The following is a 20786-nucleotide window of genomic DNA, read 5'->3' on the forward strand; positions in this document are numbered from 1 at the left end:
AGGGATTTATAAGAAAAAAGGTGGTGAGCTGAACGTCTTTTGCAGAGACTTAGCTTGAAAAATAATCCCTAGCTATCCCTAGAACATTTGGAAGACATACCCTGGAGGCAGAGCAGCAAAAACAGGTAATTCTTTACAGAAAACGGAAGATTAGTTTTGACAGCACCTGAAAGACAACACCTCTTTTGTCTTTAACCAGCCCTTTAAACTTGAACTGGTACCCATGTTCAAAACCATCTCCACCGAGAACCGTGCCTCTGTTAAGCACACCCTCAAAACTTGTGGTGTCTATCAGAAAAGCACTTGTGAAGCTTTTAAGAATGCGTTCTGATGACAGTCACTGAAAGCCATTTTCACGTTAGTCTGGTTCCACCAAGGCTAACAGCTCGCACTAATACCTTACATACCTCCCATCCTTCAAAATAAATACACGGAGAAAAACCACTTCCTTCTGACAGCCTTCTGACAGCCTACAGGGAGTGCTGCCTTGCAAAGCGACTGAATAAGAGGTCTGCTAAGGCTGAACAGGAGCAAAAACCAATTTCTACAAGGCTTTGCACACTCCCCCGACCTGTAGGAGAAATTAAGGTTACGTAACGCCCAGCAGAACCAGATCCCTGGAGCCTTCTCTCAGTGACACCCAGCGCCGTAACACCTGATGCATTACAGGGGCTTGGTGCTCTGCAGTCACCACCCTCCTCACCAGCATTTCCCTATCGCGAGCCTCCCTCATTTACACAAGGAGCAAACAACCCCAGCCACAGCCCGCAACGGTGTTTCCAGGAGCTTCTGGGGGGAAGGAGGCAGAAAGAAAGAAGGGGGGAAAGGAGAAGTGCAAGGCTGGCAGCACCTCCTGGGGCAATGGAGCAAAGAGAGGCTTCTTCTTGTCCTAGGCAAAAAAGAGGATGAAGTATCCACTGATTTCTTTGCATCACACGCTCTTGTAATCCGATTTCTCCATCAGCCTTTTGCCCATGAGAAGAAAGCCTCAATATCCCTTTTCCTTCGAGAGAGGTCTTGGCAGAGGTTAAAGGGGAAGCAGGCATGCTGCTCCCCAAACTACCCGCGTAACTGAGAGCACCACAAAAGCTGCAGGATGGGGTGAGCATCCGTTACAGCACACGACGAGCCAGGAATTAAAGCTGACAGCCTGAAGAGGCTGCGTGGGCACGTTTTACTTTCAGCCACACAGCAGCAGGAGCTGTGAGCAGGGAAGGGACTCATCAGGCGATTTGTAAAATTCCACTAAGGTGGTGCTCAAAGAGGATTTTGTCATGTTACCGGTTTGTCAACACTCCAGGAAGACAGCACACAGGCTCCATAGATGGAACAGGTTATTAGAACACCCTTCAAGCCTCAGAATTTCTTTCTAGAGGGGAAAAAGATCACATGAAAAGGCTTCCATTATACATACATACAAACAGCACTTTGTCAGGGTGTGACACTTGGATAACGACACTCGATCCCAGCTCTTAGAGTCCTCCAGGTGTGCAAGGCTGTAGAATTCAAACCAAAAGATTACATCTCCTTGGCTGGAGAGCTAACTGATGGAGTGTTTTAACATATACTATATATAAAAAACAAGCTCCGTGTGCCACATCTACGCAGGAAAATCGGTTTCAGATGTAAGCTTCCAGAAGGTATAATATTCAGAAACCAGAGGAGACATTCAGTTGTAGGAACACGCTGATTACAGGCTACTGCAACCTGCAGGCCTTTGCATTTTCCACCACACCCTCTCGAGCTACAACTACAAATGGCACAAGCCAAGTTACAGAGACAAAAATACTTGTTGAGAGCGTTTCTGCAGACCACAACTAAAAGTGCCCTTTTGGATTTGCTGCTCCAGGAGGATTCCTTTTCCCAGATGTTTTCAAACTCATGGCTGCAATTACTCTTGAGCGCTTTCAGACCTGGCACTGTGGTGCCATTCCAACAGCAAAGCCAGTATTTTCCTGCCTGGAGTAAAGAAAAGAAAATACACCTTCTGCTACAATTAAGTCCCTTTTCTGCTTTTTGAAGTGGGAGACAAGTCTATGTGGCAAAAACATCCACTTGTTTTAATGCAGCCTGAGAAGGAGAAAAACGGGAACATTGCTAATAAGGATATGACCTCCAGCCTCCAGTGAAGCACACGCCTTGAGCAAAGAGCCTTTCTAACCAGGAGAAGCTACTTGTTTCTCCTTTAATGTTCTCAGGAGAAGAACAGTAGGAGGAATAAGCTAATAACTTGCTGAGTGCAACTGACCAAAAGCCACCAAGACCGTACAAGCGTACTTAGCAAAATAAACACTGCTTTTGGAGCAAGCGGCTGGCTGCTGTTTCATTTCCTTTTGGGATATACCTACACAAATGACATTCCTCAAAAAATATTTCCCTGCAGACAAGCAGCATCACGGTTAGAGTAATTTCAAAAGATTTAATTAGGGAATACATCTCTCCATCGAGAGCATCACATTGCGAAAGAATCCTAGAGAAGATTCCTGAATCTATGAGAGAAAATCCAGCCTCAGAACAGAGCTGTAAACATTAGTTTGTGGTACAGCACCTTGACCTTTCAGCAGTTAAGGTTCCTTTTTTGTTGTTGGGCCTTTTTTATTTTGGGTATCTAGTCTGACCAGAGAAAAAGAGAAAATTAAAGAGACTAACTGCTAAAATCCTCATTCTTGAGCAGTTAGCTACCTGTGTTAGCTGAAACCACCATTAAATGGCTGTTTGTACCAGTGTGGGTGACTTTCCTGAAATCAAGCCATCTAGGCAATGCTGCTTTCAACGCGCACATCTCTATTCGTAGCAATTACCCTAACAGTAGCTCCAGGAAAACCTCCCAGCACACAAAACACTCCACAGTACAGCTTCCCAAACAATCCACTGCTCCTTCTGTGACACCACAGAGGAAACAGGGAGCAATTTTCTACATTAGCCATGGCTTGCAAGGACTTCTTTTGGCAATGAAGCATAGCATCAGTACCTCCTCTGGACTGTTACACCAACGCTCCACATATTTGAAGTACAACTCCTTCACTCAGGCATTTTGCTGACTGCATCTACACTGACTTCTTTTGTTTGGGGGCTCTGGTGCTCTTTTTCGGACAAATACCCCTACTTATGATTCAGTTTGCAGGTTTTGATACTTGCAAAGTACGTTCTTTCCAAGGAAACTAACACACTGAGTTCTGTTCAGATGCATACCAACCGTGTAGGTCTTCCCAGGACATCCCAGGGTGCCAAGTCTCTTACCTGACTCTCTCCTCTTCAGCTTTTTTCAGCTCTGCGTCCCGCTGCAGCACCTTCATTATTGCCTCTTGCTCCTTCTCTGTTAGGAAGCTTAGGTCAATCATCTTGGTGGGCGTAGGTAGGGCAAAGTGTCCAGGAAGATCTTAAATCCTGCTGAGGCTAGTCTTGGAGTCCCTTTTAAGGGTATAGAAAGGTCTTTTTCAGCAGGCGCTGAGACAACTGGACCACGTTACAGTCTGTGATTTAAAAAGCCACAGATTTGGCTTTGCTGCTGTGGAGTGAGCACATGCTTCCCTAGATGAGAGACTCTGGGGAAGGTGCCACATTGCTGCTCGCCATCGCGACGGTGTCTTCTCAGCTCTGCCTGCTGGAGTGACAGGTCATTGATCCAGCACATCCAGTGTTTAGGAGCAGCCTAACCATTCCCTAAAAAAGAGACAAGGAAGAACAAGCTGTAAACATCAGGGAAGTTGTTTACGTGTGTTTTTTTAATTAAAAGAAACGAGTTTTTCAGTGTGATTAAGCCACTTTGTGAAGTTCAAATGGTCACTTCAAGTCAGACTCGTTTTACAGGCCTCCTGAACAAGGTGGTCACAACAATATATTCCTCTTCAATATAGTGACTCACGCCGAAACGCAGAACCAAGCGCCATCCAAATGGCAAAATTTGAAAATAAGTGCATTTTAAGCTGTCCTTTAAGTCAGCAGAACAACTCAGAAGGAAGGAGAAAAAATAAGATCAAGAACACCGAGCATGCATCCATTTAAAGTACAAAAACAAAACCACGCAGTCATAAGCACTGCCATTATATTCAGGAGCACAGAGGAAATCCATGCCTACGGTTATCACACACAGATCAGCAGGAGTCAGATATCTCAGAGGAAAACCCACTGCTGCTCACAGCCCTGATTCAGGGCATGGGGCAAAGCGCCCTGCACAAAGTGCCCCACGCAAAGCTATTTCCACGCGCGTTTTCTGCCAGTGTAGACTTGGATTGCATCCCTGAGCTCTCCTCGCAAGGGCTAGAAGTTGGGTGTTTGTTTGTATAAAGACTGGCCAAACTCCAGGAACAGAAAACCAAGCAAACAAAAACCAACAACAGAACAACAACAACAACACGGCAACCAGCAACAACACCCTAACACTTGAGTTAAAACTCCCGAGCTTGCCACGCTGGTTTCCTTATCGTTAGCATATTTCTAGGACACCATTTCTGGCAGGTCACCAACCGAAGAGAGCAGAAGAGCCGTCCCATAAGGACGAGCCATTGAACTTTTGGACCCCACTCCGCTCCTACCACACTGTGCGCGCCTTGCCCTCCACACCTATCTTCCCACTCCGAGTCTTCAAAGACTCCTTCCTCCTTCCAGGAGATCAGAAAGACAGCAGTCATCACAAGCCCCGGAGGAAAAATCCCGAGGAAGTCGTCAGAAGGCTGCCAAACACAACATGTTGCTGCAGCGAGATGGGAGGAGGCTGGGAATGCATCAGAGGGATTTGTGTGCTCCAGTTCAAGACGTAGGGAGCGCGTTCTCCAGCGACTGCAACGCCTCTTTCTGCGGGATTCTGTCTTGTCTGTAACTTAAGCGTTTATCGCTCAAACTCTTCTCACTCCTACTCAGGACAACAAGCGACAATTTTAAGATTCTTTCCGTAAATTCCTCCCAAATGGGAATTCTACGACAGACTTTTGACCAAAATACTCTTTCCCCCCAAAACAAACACTCCTCACTGCAGGGTCAGGTACCACATTTGCAAAGTCAGGATCCTTACGGTACCACTGGAAAACTTTTGGAAGCTGTAAGTTACTGGAGAATAGCTCCGTCATTCTGACCTGCTACCCTGGGCTCAGGAGGAAGGGATGCATTTCCAGAAGACGTGTATTGAAGTTTGAATCACTTCCCTTTCCTTTGTACCAGTCCCCGCCTTGGGAAGGAAAGTCAGGGTATCTACGGATGCCACAGGCTGCATTACAGCTGAATTTACAAGATTTGACTTTTACTCACAACATTTTCCTACTAATAGTGTATAATTCTGTCAGGAATACGGTCCCATGAAGGCCCAACCACTCTTCTGCAGAACATCTGTAATAAAAGCAAAATAATTTCTACATAAACGTCTTGACTGTGTGGAATCAGGAATCGTGCAGTAACATGAACCTCATCATTTTACCCAAACCAAACCACGTCCTTAAGTAGGAATTTCAAACGCTGCCTTGACTCTGGTTTACAGGCAAGAGTTGCAGACATCTAAAAAAAAAAGCAGCTGACTGTTCACTCACCAGGCAATCCCAACCGCTAAAGGCAGAAACCTCTTCTTCAAAAAACTTGGAGGAATAAGGGAGAGGGAAAGAGCCCCCTGTGTCTGGAGTACAGCCTGTTAGTGCTGCACAACTGCATCAGGGATGTGAAGGAGCCAGAGAAAAAGAATTCAGTGAATTCAATGCAAGCCTCAGAAGCATCCCTAGGGATAAACCTGGTGCGAGGCAGCAGAGAAGCAGCTGATGTTAGCGGCCGCGTCTCCATTCTAGGTAGCTGCCAGTGTAGCCTTTTAGGGCCACGCGTGCCTGCTGTAGGTGCCAGCAGCCTGACAGCACCGTCCCGCAGGCGGGCTGCTTATATGGCAGCGATCTAGCAAGCGTTAAAATCACACTCCCAGTCACTGTGCCTGCTCCTGAGTCCGTGAACATTCAGCCAAGAGGTCAGAACGAGGTATTGGCACTGGCACCACGCAAAGGGAAACTTCACCTCTACAGGTAACAGCATTTCGTACAGATGCAGAAGGAAGCCGCGAGCAGGTTGATGGTCATGCCCCCCTCACCCTGAAAAAGCCCCACAGCCTTCTGCACGTGGTTGTGTTTGGCTGCTATGTGAATCTTCTCCGTGATTCTCATGGGGATTTTGTTCCATGAAGTCGACATAACGGTACCTCAAACACCCTGCCACCTGTAACTCTGGCCTTTTCAAAGCAGATTCAAAAAATAATGATTTATCCCTGAATTAGGCATAAATAAGAAGTGCTCGCTACAGAGCCACAAACACACACAACCCTGATTTTGTTCAGAACCCACAAGAGGTATGGCTATCAGCCTTCACTGTCGCGTGGACGCTTTCCACAGCAGCTGATGAAACATCCAGCATCTGCAGGGCTGAACAAGAACCCTGGATGCTGCCTGGCTGGCACGTGCACACCAGCCACAGGGCCAGAAACCCACGTTGCAACCACAACCTAGGCACCTCTGACTTGGAATCACTGAGGATTTCTTTTTCTGTGTCAGTCAGGCAAGTTGCTTGCAGCAGGTCCGCAGAAATAGCACCTTTGTCTTCAAAGGAGGCTAACGGAGGAGAGTTACATCTATCAGTTTAATTCAAAACTCTAAAAGAAACAGCAGGGCAGCCTTTACAAATCAGGCCTGGGGGAGCTCAAAGCAAGGCCCGCTGCTACGAACCCTCCCAGATAACCATCGTTCTGCAGAGCAGTTTCCACAGCTAACTTCGCATTCACACTTCATTTTCGGGGTTTCTCTCAACCAATTCCCCCCTCACCCAGTAGATACGATGGGATACAGCTCCTGGACTAAACATGAGCTTCACAGCGCCATGTTTTGCTAAGTTTAACGCACCGTGCTGTCTTAATCAGGTCATGTTCTCCTCCCAGCTCTTCGGAGGAGGAGAGCCCTATGCGAATTCTGTTCCACTTACCCCCTTGCATTCTTCCTGCACGCAGATTTGCACAGCATTATGTTAGCTGCTTTTGCTTCTATCCTAGGTTAGGACAATAAGGTTCCCAAGTCTTAACCAACGCAGCCCAGATCCTTTAGGTTCCTTCACAAAGATAACATGATGCTTCAGTTATGACATGTCTGAGTACCTGAAAAACGGGCCCCTAATCTCTCTGGATAACCAGCTGGGGAAAAAAAAAGCATTATTTTTTTCCCCCTTTAATGTGCATCATCCATACAGCACAAACTGTATCACGTTTTACCATGATAACAAGACATAAGTCACTGGAACCGTGCCAGTCACAAACTGAAGGCAGGACGGATTTCAGTAGAAACGAGACAAAAACCTCTTTCTGTGTACCTGGGCAGCCTTGGGAGACCCGCTGCTGACACACGCTACTGCACGGCTGGCTTTCTGCAGAAGATTGTAAGCACTGCTTCCAAGCACAGACAGTAAAAAAACAAAACAAAAAAACCCGCTGGCTTTGAATAGAGCACCTATTAGAGGTCTAAGGCCAAATTTCAAATTCAATGCCTTCCTCCACTGCAGGTCACCCACCAGCACCCCGAGCTCAATTCTTCTGCTTTCCTTTTTCTTCTTCATCTGCACCCTTTTTACACAAACTTTTTCTTAAAGCCCCTGTACATGCCGAAAAGAATTGAGAGGTCTCAGCATTTTCTTTGGAGCCACTGTTATGGGAAGTTCTCCTTTGGCAGGAAAGCTTTCAGACCCAAGTTCCACATAAAACTGAAAGATCCCACAGCAGACTCATTAAATCATAGAAATCAACAGAAACACCACAGTGACCGATTTCTGGAGAAAAGCAGTCATCTCATGTTGTAGACTAGCATTTATGAGTCTTGGTATATTTAGCTTTTTTTTTTCCCCCCTCAAATCCAACTGAAACCACACCAACTGCTCCCTTTCATAAAAGTTTTCTACTCCCTGTAATAAACGGGAATCTGAAATCATGTTTTCTGTAATTCCTGTATGAAAGCTTTTGTTTTGACAATAAAAAAAAAACAGAAGGCCCAAGATGCAGTGTTTCTCTCCCCACCCTCACGTTGCTCATAACTTCCAAGTGCTTTAGCCCTGGCGACCATGCAGAAATTGTCTTCTAAATGTTTCCCAGAACCTCCTCGAGCGGCTTTGTGTCCCGATGCCTTTAAGTTAGGCTTTACGTTTTTCTAGTACACAAGTCATAAAAGACAGACAACCTCGTTTGCCCTGCACTGAGCCTTATTTTTTCCCCTACTTTCTCCCCAGTAGGAAAAGAGAATCTGAATTCAAATACTTCATTTATGAGCTACCGTATTAAGAGGTACCACAATCATAGCCCTGGTTGTTAAGTTTTTACTCCGTGCATACATATGGGATGAAATGAGGGAGAGGCGAGGAAGAGGTCGGAGTAGTTTGCCACGACTGACATTAAGTCATCACCAGGATCAGAAACCAAACAGCACAGCCCCAGTCAGCCGTTCCATCCAAATCAACAAGACTTCCTTTTGCGTGCAGCAGCCTCATAACGTCGTGTATTTACATTGCAAAGTTGCTTTTCAAGGGCTCCTCAAGCTGCTAACGCTTTGCTTGGGGGAAGCTGTCTTGCGTCCAACGCCTTCTCACACGACAAAGGCGGTGACCGCCAACCCTACGCTTTCGGCTGCTTTTTGCACCCTGGTTTGTGCCAGCTCCTTCAGGTGAAGGCACAATTACCCCGCAGGCCTGGCTGACCAACAACTCTCACCTTCATCACCTTCACGCCGTAAGGAATTCAGTTTCAAGCAACCTACTGCCTCTTAACTGTAAGCGGATTTGGTTTCCTGACTATTTCTTCGCTGCTCCAACACACCAGTGCTGGCAGCTCGGGTGAGCTGGAAGTCCAGACACAAGGCAACAGGAAGCTGAGGAAGACAGATAAACAGAATCGTGCAACCCAATTTGCATCTGCAGAGAAACTCCTTATTCTCAGAAAAGGGGTGACTGTGTTCGTCCTCAATACACATGCTCAGGAAATAATTAATCCTTTATTTTTGAAACGAGGAAGCCCACAACAGTAGGAGCAACGAAAGCTTTGCAGGACTGGCTCCCACCACCCTGGGGGGTAACGTCGGGCAGTAATGGGAAAAAGTTTTTTACTTTGGGGAAAAAATTACGCTTTCCTGAACAAATTTTATTCTCCACTGACATTTATCCAGCACAATCACAAGTAACGCAGCACCATCCTAGGCTCAGGGAGTATAATTTCTCTAAATACACGATGCAAATCCCTTGGAGGGAGAACAGCTCATTAAGCTAAACACCAGCGCTGGCACAAGCACAAGTAGTTTAAGACAGTCACGGAGATACTTGTGCAGGAGGTCAGAGCACCACGGAGTTAACTTTGGGTAATGGAGAAAGAAAACCTTTTAACTTTCAAGAGGGACTTAAGTCCTCATTCGAGAGTTTAAAACGTGGTCGGCTGTAGTGGCATGAGCCTGAACTTCAACACGCAGGAGGAGGCCTGTTGTCATTTTCATTCCTGAGGGGGCAGAAGGGAAGAGATCTCCCAGTCAGATATGCATATCTGCAGCCAATCCAACTGCTCTTTCAGGAGGCGTTATCGGAGCGTTTTCGAAACGATAACAGCTACATGTACAACATAGATCAGATTTCCAGCAGGCCCAGAGATTAACTTAAAGGGCTGTGTTTGCCAACATGTATGTTTAGTCAGTGGGAGGCAGAGAGGTTTTTATCTAGCTGGTTGTGAAGCAGGAGGTGGCGGTGGTACAGGGAGCTTTGCAGAAATAGAGGGTATCTGCAATAAAAAGTTGCTCTTACAAACACAGAAATGATTTATTTTACTCCAATAATAAACCTACCTGCTCCCCTGTAGGATACTCATTACTATACAGTTAAGGGACAGAACCTACTTATCTGCAATTATAGTACCAGACAACTACTCCAAATAGCCACAATAGGAAGCCAAAAAAGATACACAACAAACCTTGCTCACGCCTTACCCTTGCTCACCAGTATCGAGATGACTCCACTTGGTTTTAGCCTGCAAAACAGTTACAATCCTAAAGTATTCTTACTGATGGCCTTTTAATAATAATTATCTAATAATTTTCCAGAACATTTAACGTTACTAATTGCTGGGTTTGTAGCAAATTCAACGGGAGTAATGCAAGCACTTGAGAAAAACTCCACTTTTCTCCAGTAATACCTGTGTCGGTGGTCCGCACTGCTCTGCCTGTGATTTACTTTTTGGGGCGGGGGGTAAGAAGTCAAGGCCATCATCGCGTTGATATTACACGGGCAATTGTTCTGGTTTACGTAAAATTTACTCTGAACAAAAGAGCAAAGCATTAACAGCAAGAAGAAAAAAGCTAACAACTGAAAATTGGAAGAGGAAAGAACAATTTGTTTTGGTTGTGGCCTAATCCCTTTAATAAGGTATGGCAGCTTGCCACTTCTTTTCACAGGGCTCGGATATTGGCAGCAGTGCCTAGGAAAGAGGATCTCTCTACCTTCCACCATATACAGTCATTAGGCCGGTGGTTTCAAAAAGATGTGGTCTCTGGAACAGGAGGTTCATAAATTAGAGAGGAACCCAAGAGAAACACACCTAAATTGTTCTTTTCCCTGTGACCATTGTACAGCAGATTAACCAGAGATGCCAAGCCATTCATCGTAAACTGTCAGAAGCATAAAACTTCTCAAAGAACTTGAGTTCTTTACAAAGCAGCTTCAGAATTACAGATATTCCAGCAAGCTAACATTAACAACATCAGTATCTCTCAAATTCTGAGGCTTTCCAGTTCTGGTTTTATTTCCTTACACATTATACCATTGACACTGGCATAATATATTGTTTGAATTAATAATTCATTTGTAAGACCTTCATTCTTCTAGTGTTTTTTTTTTTTTTTAAATCAATGGTTGCAACATAAAGACGACGTTCTCAGGGCAAGGGACTTGAAATGCAATGGTGAAGAGGACTCAGTCCTCCAGATCTCTGAAGGCAGAGCGCTGTCTGCTGTGAAACAATTGTTCTCCTCTCCCTGCACAGAGGGAACAGACTCCCTCCAAAAGCAGGAGTGTGGGGGTTCACAGGACACAAGCTCCCACCATCACTTTCATTAGACCCACATCGGGTCCCGCTTAAGAGCTTTTTTGTCTTGTTTGAAAACAGATATAAATAAATATTCAGTTATTTAAGAGATCGGAAGCAAACTGATTACGTGGTGGGAAATTATCTCCTGACTGTACGACGCTTATCTGGCACACTTCTGCATTTGATGGCTAGCTCTTCCTGAACTTTTCCCCAACATAGCTACAAGACGGATTCAAGTCCTAGCTGGGGAGTTTGACAAGGCAAAAACAGTTTTCCTCCAAAAAAAAAAAAAAAATCAATCTCATAGTGCAAATAACTGATGAAGTCCTTAACAGGTTTGGTTAAGATGATGACACGTTCCTTTCACTTTAAAGGTGGTTTGTTTCACTTCCTTGATAAATTCTGCATTGGACTTGTAGTATGTGTTTTCTACATTAATTCCCTCGATGATCAATGAATAGCGATAAAAAACATCCTGTCAGCTGCGTTCTTGGTTTTAGCCTTCAGTAAATCAAAGGTGCAATGTTCCCAATACAGAAGGGTTGACAAGTTCAGGTACTGGTTAAATAACCTTGGTTAAACAACCTTTTCTATGTGAAAAGAGAGTACACTGAGCTGCAGTTCCTGCAGTCGTGGTGTGGTCCGGACTGTTCGCTGATGGAGGAGGCCTTCGAACAACAGGACTTGACTAAGAGGCTAGCAGCATCAATGCAAAGAATTCATGGTACCGAGAACAAGCATGGATTTGCATTTGAATATTTCCTTACATCAACGTTTACTCAACAGGGCTGACAGTAAGACATTCTGTAGAGTGATTTCAGTCTTGGAAACCAGAGAGAAGACCCTTAAGCATACAGTTTCTGACGAAGCTTTGCGAAGGGTTGACTGCAAAGCCTGTCCACGTGTCTCCGATAATTTTAGCCCACCAATCATCGAATATCCCAAGCTGGAAGGGACCCACAAGGATCATCAAGTCCAACTCCTGGCTCCACACAGCACCACCCCAAAATCAGACCCTGTGTCTGAGAGCGTCGTCCAAACACTTCTCGAGCTCTGGCAGCTTGGTGCTGCGACCACTGCCCTGGGCAGCCTGTCCCAGTGCCCGACCACCCTCTCCATGCAGAACCTTTTCCTAACACCCCGCCTAACCCTCTCCTTTCCCTGCTCCATGCTGTTCCCTCGGGTCCTGTCACTGTCCCCGGAGAACAGAGGTCAGCGCCTGCCCCTCCGCTCCCCTCGTGAGGGAGCTGCAGGCCGCCATGAGGCCTCCCCTCAGTCTGCTCTGCTCTGGGCTGAACAAACCCAGGGACCTCAGCCCAAGCTGTCAGCCAAGAGTTCGCCCACTGCATTATGCATTTATCTAGCTTGATGTGCAGAAGGATACTGTGAGAAACAGTACCAAAAGCTCTGCTGAAATCCAGAAGGATTACATCAGCAGGCTTCCCTTAGTCAGCTAGGTGAGTAACTTTGTCATAAAAGGCAATTAAGTTCATTAAACAGGACTTTCCCCTTGAGAACCCATGCCGGCTGTGACCGACGACTGTGCTGTCTTTCAGGTGTTTTTCAACAACCTCCAAAATAATAAACAGACTGATGTTATTATGGGACCCCACGGGTCAGTGTCTGTTGCAGCTCGGCTAGCGGGGGCTCTTTCCCAACTCTCCTCATTCAAGCTGAGTTTTATCAGCCGTGGAGGTCCATGGTTGCGCAAGGACGGCAACCGTCACTGATGCACTGATCCCTCTCCACCGTATTTCTGAACGCAGGAACTTCAGGCTGCCTCTTTTATCTACCACAGAATTGCTCTAAAGCGCTCTCGCTGCCAGCCGCTCAGGTCACCGGTGGCGTGGCACGTTCCCTCTGCAGGAGGGCACACCGTAGAGCCTCGTGGTACAGCTGGAGCACAAAGCCGCCAAATCAGGAGGGCAACTTTTGCAGCACCTTCGCCTCCCCTGAGGCAGGCTACCGACCTCGTAGCTTCACCAAGGCAGCTCTGCCAGCAGCCCGGCGCAAGCCTGAGATCACGCAGAACGCTGCGACAGACGCTCTGCTCTCAGACGTGATGAACCGTATAAACAAGCAGCTGCAGGAGGCAGAGTCAGCCCTTCCTCACCCAAAACTCCCCATATAATTTGTCACCGTAGCCCCCCTACTTTTCAGGCACCAGCCTTGTTACTGTAACTACGGCTTGGTTTAATTGATGACTACTGCGAGCAAACAGGCAGCAAACAAACCAAGCCCTTTGGCTGTCCTTTCTCATGAGCTGACGGACCAACCACAAACCTCTGACACTGCTCAGGCACATTTCTTAGCTTAAAATGACCTACCTAACAATTGATGTAATCTGAAGGCTACTAAAGAAAGGTTGCGTCAGTTAATCCGGTCCTCGCTGGAAGACACACACGTGCCTGAAAACAGGCACAGAATCCAATCACCAGCAGAAATCAGGTGCCAGTAGAAAAAGAACGGTCTCTAGGAGTCCTGCAGCCAGAGAAGCAATAAGCGAGCTAAGGAAAGAGGTGGAAAAGAAGAAAACACTTTGGAGAAATTTACAGATAAGTTAAAACTGTAAGTGACTAAAGAAAAGTTAGCCTACAGTCCGCAAACTGAATGCAGTCAGAATCAGGTCTCACCCCAAGCACAAAAAACAACTCAAGCTTTGCAATGAAGTTTTTAATAGAATCACAGAATGGTTTGGGGTGGAATAAACCTTAAAGATCATCTAGTTCCAACCCCCCTGCCACGGGCACAGATACCTTCCACTAGGGTGGAAGCTTAGTGGGGTTTTTGCTGTTTGTTTTTAAATAGATGCATAAAAAAGCTTGCTGTAGCTCCCTGTTAAGAGGAAAATCACTCATCATCCAGCTAAAACGTCACTGCGCTCTGGAAATCAGCATAACATAAATATTCCACCTGCTCCCTCAATCCTTCTGGCTAAGAATTTGAAACCAGCCAGCAGCGATGTCAGTCCTCCTTAATAGAGATATTAAATTGCCAGAATAACAGGAAGTCTATCAGCCATGAAAGCTTCGCTCAGGAGACAGCCCAGCCCGGCAGTGCAAACAATCACGTGCAAAAGCCAGTCTTTTCCCGGGTCGGTACGAGTTTCATGGAGCGCCTGCAGGCAGCCCCAAACAGAGCACTCAGGAGGACGGCTCTGGGCAGCTGGCACTGCGATACGAGAAGCCTGGAAGGGCAGAGCAGGAGCTAAATCACTCAAGTCGCTACACGTGGGAGGTGAGGAGCAGGTTGCGTAGCAGCCTGCCGTTGCACTGGATGGGGCACAACGTCAAACTGCGCCGCCTGAATGGGATTTGTCACGGAAAGGCTGCTGAACAGCACGGGGATAGGAAAGAGGGAGAGAAAGGCTGTGATGGAAGTTGTTTTGGAGGTACAGTTAGAAAAATCCAAAGTTTAGTTTGTGAGTATAAAACCTGTCCCTGAACAAGGGTATTTATTTTTGCAGGAGTGGCTCATTCTTGAAGAGGAGAGCAATGCGAGGCATGAACTTTCTCCTGCCCAATGCCTACAGCACACTCCCAAGAAGCCCAAAACCCAAATCCAAGAGGATTCAAACTCACATCCCCTTGTTTACCAAGATATGACAGTCTACGGTTTCCTTGACTTCACTTTTAACCCTCCCTGGGGCTGCGCTACTGAGGATTAAACTCAATGATCATTGAAGTCATGTCGCAACCTTGCGAGCAGGAACAAGCACCCAAGTCTACTTCCCCGCAGTCGGGCCACCACGTCACAGACTGAGCTTTCCCTCCTGACTTCCATCCTCATGCTGCCAGCCCTGCCCAGATTCATTTTTAATCCAGGTCTCTCCACCTGCAGAGAAGTCCTCTAATCACTACAAAAGAAGAAAAATGTACTGGCACTTCCACTAACAAATTACTGCACGCTTCCAAAAAAACAACCGACCAACAAAACCCCACGCAACCCACCCCAGCTGAGGGAAAAACATAGTGGGATGAGCATTCCTAGGTGGAGCACAGGCAACCTGCAAATTCAGCAAAGACGGTGGCAGATTTGTGTGGGCAGGAGCACAACAGAGGGCCCAGGGCTCACTGCTTTGGGTTGTTTGTTAGGTTTCTGCCTAGGACTTCAACATACCTTTTGCTTAAGGAGCCCAAAGTGCAATTACACAACCTTTTCTCTGGACCTCACCCTTAATTCTTCATAACTGATGTCCCATTTTTAACACTATTTCTGAAGGAATCATTTAAACTTAATAGATAAGAAAAGCACGGGGGGGGAAGTTTTAAGATTTAAAAAGCCGATTGTTTCAGTGATTTCTAACACAGAAGCCTTTGAATATTCTAATTTGCTTCTGGAGCTCCAGTTACACAGCTGAGATTACATTGTCTAACTGTAGTCCCCCCCAGCCTGCCCAGGAGTAAGTCACCGACAACTTATCAGTCAGAATCAGGCTGTTAGTAACACTGGGCAATTCCATACTGAGTTTACCGATATTCAGTTTGGTCCTTTCACAGAACAAAAGCACCAGGTAGCAAGTCTAGGGCATTGTTCTGCTGGTTACTCTGCAAATCTCCTTTGTTCTTACTTTTATTTTTATTTATATACATAGATGCGCACACAGACAGAGAAGCAGAAATGTAAGATTTCCTTGACTGGGAGAGAGAGAAAAAGAAAAATATACTTTATAAGATACATACTAGAGGAAAAAGAATATAGCAAGGTGGAAGAAACCTTCCTCCCCTCGAAGTTGTTTGTTCATTTAGTATATGTGCACTGAACACCAAGCAGAATTTAACTCAAAATTAGTCTGGCACTACCCAGATAGATAAAGAGCCATAAAATAAGAAAGGATGAAAGACGAGTTTCATTTCCCCCTCAACACACGTTCCCCCCTCTCTCTCCCCGTTGTCACTGCAGTAAGCAGTCAGGTTACATGTGGCACAGCAGCTTTACACCATGAGGTAAGAATCTAGCACAGCCTGTTGCTGTACCCAGGTGAATTTGAATGACTCCCAACCACAAGAACGAAGCATGAATAAGTCTGCTCAAACCAGCTGTCAGTCATTTCATGCCCCCGAAAGCTAAAGAACCAGAGGCTGCTCATACAGCAAATGCAACAGCATTGGCTCGACATACAGGAAAGCCTGAGCGTTTGAGCACCCGGAGACCAAACAATTTAAGGAGCCTCCTTAAATTGACTTATAACAACCTAAATCTAACCTTAAATATAAGAACTGCTGGACTTGGAGCACCAGAAAATTACCTACTGCTTTTAACAGTTTTTTGATTTAAAGTCAGTCATATTGAATGAAGAGCACTTACTATACAGAGAAAATTTATAATGGTGCAAAACAAGTCACTGCTGAATGAACTAGAGACTGACTTCCACAGGACAGAACCCTCACTTTTAATTAAAGAAAAATACAATTAAACGTTTTTCCTGCTGAGTGGCTAAGACTTACTTTTCAGTTTCCCTGCAAATAATGTTTTATTGGTAGGATTTTTTCTGATGTTTCCCATCACCATTGACAAAGCAGATTCCTTTTTGTCACGAGCACAAGAACAATGATAGTGTAGAAAGCAAGCAACTCCTTGGACTTCTCTCACTGTTTAGCTTCCTGATAAATTTTTCTTTCTAGATGTAACAGCTAATACCTGTCCTTCTGTGACAGCATCAGAGGGTTCCTCCAAATACTAAACTGGAGCAGTACTTCCAGCTGGGAATCCAGCAAGCGCTGCCTGCAGAATGACAAGAGCTTATTCCAGAGAATGTAACTGTTCATGGTCCCTACCTAGTACTTCAGCAAAGAGACAAATTCATGTTCCTGTCATTCATTTTGGGGGGCAAAGGAGTGTCGTTTATTTTGGTCTTTGTCAGCATTGATAAATAACGACGATCTGTTTCACTGAATTTTAAAAGCCTGACAGCGAAACCAATACTACATTATTCTGGGCTGCAAGAGGAAGGAAGTTTCCTTCACATGGGACAGGTCCAATGCCAGGTTTGGAAAATTCCAAGACGTACTTTGTAGCCAAAGCACAGGCCTGCTGCACCAATGAAGAAGAAGCAGACTAAGCAAGATGCCTTAGCATTGCCTTGCTGTAAACCCATACATAAGCACTTTAAAATATGGTAACGGGTAACAGCATATGTGCATCTTGTAACGCTTTCATAACACAGGTATGCATAAACATACAAAAGCACATAACTGCAAACAGAGGAACAGGGACTTGGGGTATATTTGCCCAAGAAGTGCACAGGAAAATACGTGCAAGTAGTAGAATTTGCAAGATAAGAGCAAAGGATGTAGAGCAAGCAGGAAAGATGTGTGGTGAGAGCAAAACAGACCTGCAGAACAGAGAGAAGATAGCTCTGATGGAACCAGAACAACCCTGCAAAATAAATAAGCTGTTAGCAAAATCAAGGTAAGTCTTACTTCCCAAAATAATATGAACTACGTCAAAAGGAGATGAGATCACACCCGTCTCTTCCAGGGAGGAAACAAGGTACACAAGACATTAAGCAAAAAAGATGGTAATTAATGAAAATCACAAAATTCTCACTTTGATTCCAGCACCTCCTGTCAAAGAGCTCTCAAGCACCTTACGTTGACCTCAGCAACTAAGACCATCGAGACCTGTAATTACCAGCTTTAAATACAGGGCAACAGTTCCAGAGCACTGGATATTCATAACTTCACAGTTTTAAATCTCCTCTCCTTACACCTTTGAGAAAGCTCTGAAATAATCACAAGGGCATTTGACAAACTGCCCCCAAATTTACACAACCTTCATCCCGCTGCGATGATCCTATAAGACAGATCCACAACTGAGATCCTTCCACTCACAGAACCGAGTGCCTCAGATTTTAGGGCCAGGTCCTACCCTGCAAGTCCCTCTAGAGAGGGAACACAAGATGCAATGAACCGTTTCAAAGCGAAAAAGTTTATTCTTTCCACAGAGACCACTAGCATCTCTCCGGCAAGCCCTGAGAGCCCTCTCCGAGCAAAGCGAGTCCTGTTTGTAGGAAAGCAGGCTCCTACAGAGCTAGGTCCGGGGAAGATGGCACAGTTACTCACCGCCCATGGCCACAAGGAGGTCTCAGCACACAGGGACAAGGTTTCCCTTCTCCACACCGGCCCCCAGCCACAAACCTCGCTTCCCCTCAGCCAGCCAAACCCCTCAGGCTCGGAGCGAAGCTCTGACTCCAGACCCCACTGAGCGCCCACAAAACCCCTCCGGGCAGCCCCAACGGGGCACCCCAGCGCCTTTTTCCCGTGGCTTACCCCAGCCCTCCGGTCAGAAGCAGCCCAGGTTCCCTCACCCCTGCCGGCAGCCGCTTTCCCCGCTTGTCTGAGGAGACGGAGGCGGCGGCGAGAGTCGACGCGGCCCCGGCCGGCAGCCGCCGCGCCAATGGCGGCGCCGAGTCCTCTCAGAACAGGGCGGCTCCCCCGGCTCCGGCCCGCCTTCACGGGGCTGGGCTCGGCTTTGGGGCACCTGTGGGCACCGCAAGAGCGGCTGGAGGAAGTGGGGAGGGTGTCATGGGTGTGGGGAGACTGTCAGGGGCGTGGGGAGGGTGCGGGGACTGCCCTGGGTGCGGGAGGTGGGAAGTTTTGGGAGGGGGTTTGGGAGGGCACTGCTGAGGCGGAGGGCTGTGGAAGCTGTCTCCTCAGCTGGAAAGGAGGTATTTCTCATCAAGTCCACACAAATCACATAGAGTTTGGCTTGACTGGCTGCCTTGTGGGAAAATGATCTGTATTTCACTTTATCTGGTGATAGGTAAGCTAAGAGGAGCTAAGATACGCCTGTTTGCAGTAGATACATACAGTGATAATGAAGGTTTCAGTCATCTGTTTGTCCAGGAAGCCACTGTAAGTGGTTTTCTGTTTAATCGGCGGCACAAAATACACATGCTGCCATTTGGTAGGATGTTCCAGCAGGACCTTTCCCCTGAACTGAGCTTGGCTTGGCTTGGCTTGGCTGTCTTGGTGCCAAGACGAAGCTGAAGTCTCTCTGGGAGCAGGCCGACAATGCTGACTCCCTGTCCTTCAGACAGCCCTTGTGGTGCTGCTTTTGCATTACATACAATCTTCCCAAGCCATTTGTTTTATATTTTTAATTCTGTTTGGGGGCACCTGGAAAATTTCAGTCCCTGGAGTGCTTAAAGTAGAGCCTGCAGTGCCAAACCTGCAAAGTTGCTCAGGGTGTGCTCTGGCCACGCTCACGGGACCCCACTTTCCAAAGACTTCCCTCTTGCGTCCACAGTTTGCATCAATTCACTCCCCAAATCCCCCGTAATCAACACTGTATTCCTACTCATCATAAAGCCTTACATTTCACCTGCTACTCAAACTTAGGAATGGTGAAATAATTTAATGCTCTTTAGAAAAAAAAAAAAAAAGTGGCATTTTTATCAAGAGTCATTAAATTACGTGCATTTTCAATTTCAGCTGTTTTATGTGGGGCTTCCTGTCAACAAAAAAATAGAGAATAGAGCGTGCTTTATGCATTATCTGATAATATTCTGGATTTTAATGGGGCTTCTTTTCAGTTCACATGGATCAGAGTGAACTGGAGACCTTGTGAAAGCTTAAAACTCAGTTACTCCCTCTAATAAACTCCATTCAAGTGCCTCTTATCCACACACCCTGTTTATTTAGATTAATGCAGTGTACTAAGCTGCATTTATTCAAACCCACGCTGAACTCCAGCTCCGTACACATTGAGAAACACAGCTTGGTACATTAACTAGAAGTGGGGGCCCTTTTGACACTCTTGGTACACGTAATGCATTTTTCTATTGTGTTGGATATCTTTTTCTCCCTCTGTCAGCCGTCCAAAAGTGGAAAGAGGAAAGCAGCGGCGGCTCTGAGCCTTTCCAGAGCAGACACACTTGTATCAGCCTGCAGCTGTGGGTACGCCTGGCCCCTGCCGGATGGAGCTGGAACTGATGGGTCTGGTGCACCCAGCACCCCAAGCAATCCCCCCTTTAATCAAAAGGTTTTGACACAGGGTTTATGGAAAAGCATAAATCAGTGGGATCATGGCAGTCCCATCTCAGGCTAGTTGCATGTTTATATGTTTGCAATAAAGAGCAAACTGAAAATACCTGAATGACATGCAAGGCCCCTCAGACTAATTCCTCAGTAACCTAAAATGGTAAGAGCCTGCAACCAGTACACAGCCTGTCCCCACAGTTTTTCTGCCCTGGGGTAGTAGATCTGAAGAGTCTGCTTTTTGTATAAATGTTGAGTGGCTGTTTTTCATGTGAATTGAGCCTGAGCACTCTCAAGGTGGCAGTGAGAAGACGAAAACTAGTGCTGGGATGACGTGCCCTACCAACCCTCCTTTCAATCTTCCATAGATAGCCAGACTTATTCTCAGCACAAAGAAAAGATATAAGCATGCTTTTGAATGCGGTATAATACAAAGTGTTATGATCTCTTTAGGAAAAACAACAACAAAACTACAGGTATTTTTGTGCAGTGATATTCCTATCAGATTCAGAAAGTGGATCGTTCTTCCTTCATCCCCTCAATTCAACAAGTCTTTTCCTCTAGCCATTTTCCAAAGCAGAAGGGAAGGCATCTCCTCTGAAGGAAACATAAATGAGTGCTTTGGTGTGGTTACAGAACAGCAGGTATTAGTTGAAGAGCCATAACATCCAGTGAAGCAAAGCATCTAACTGATACAGCTTTCCTTCCTCCAGCTTCATCCAGACAGAATCTGTCTCCTTTGCACATTC

General features: G+C 46.1%; 1 protein-coding gene across 16 annotated transcripts in view; it reads right to left on the reverse strand.

The window, feature by feature from the left end:
* The window catches only part of SYTL2 (synaptotagmin like 2), a 59681-nt gene extending 41088 nt beyond the window's left edge, over window positions 1-18593 (reverse strand). For 3 of the 16 annotated variants that reach the window (XM_080581366.1, XM_080581363.1, XM_080581358.1), the window contains exons 1-2: window positions 18366-18560; window positions 3241-3663 (exon numbers count right to left, since the gene is read on the reverse strand). In XM_080581366.1, the coding sequence (XP_080437492.1) occupies window positions 3241-3341 (101 nt within the window). In that variant the 5' untranslated portion in view covers window positions 3342-3663; window positions 18366-18560. Of the gene's footprint in view, window positions 1-3240; window positions 3664-5244; window positions 5323-18120 lie in introns of all 16 variants that reach the window. The other 13 variants (XM_080581373.1, XM_080581357.1, XM_080581364.1 and 10 more) reach the window with 11 other exon arrangements.
* Between the last annotated feature and the right edge of the window lie 2193 nt (window positions 18594-20786).

The sequence above is a fragment of the Anser brachyrhynchus genome, assembly GCF_964034855.1.
Source record: "Anser brachyrhynchus genome assembly, chromosome: 1".
Lineage (NCBI taxonomy): Eukaryota > Metazoa > Chordata > Aves > Anseriformes > Anatidae > Anser > Anser brachyrhynchus.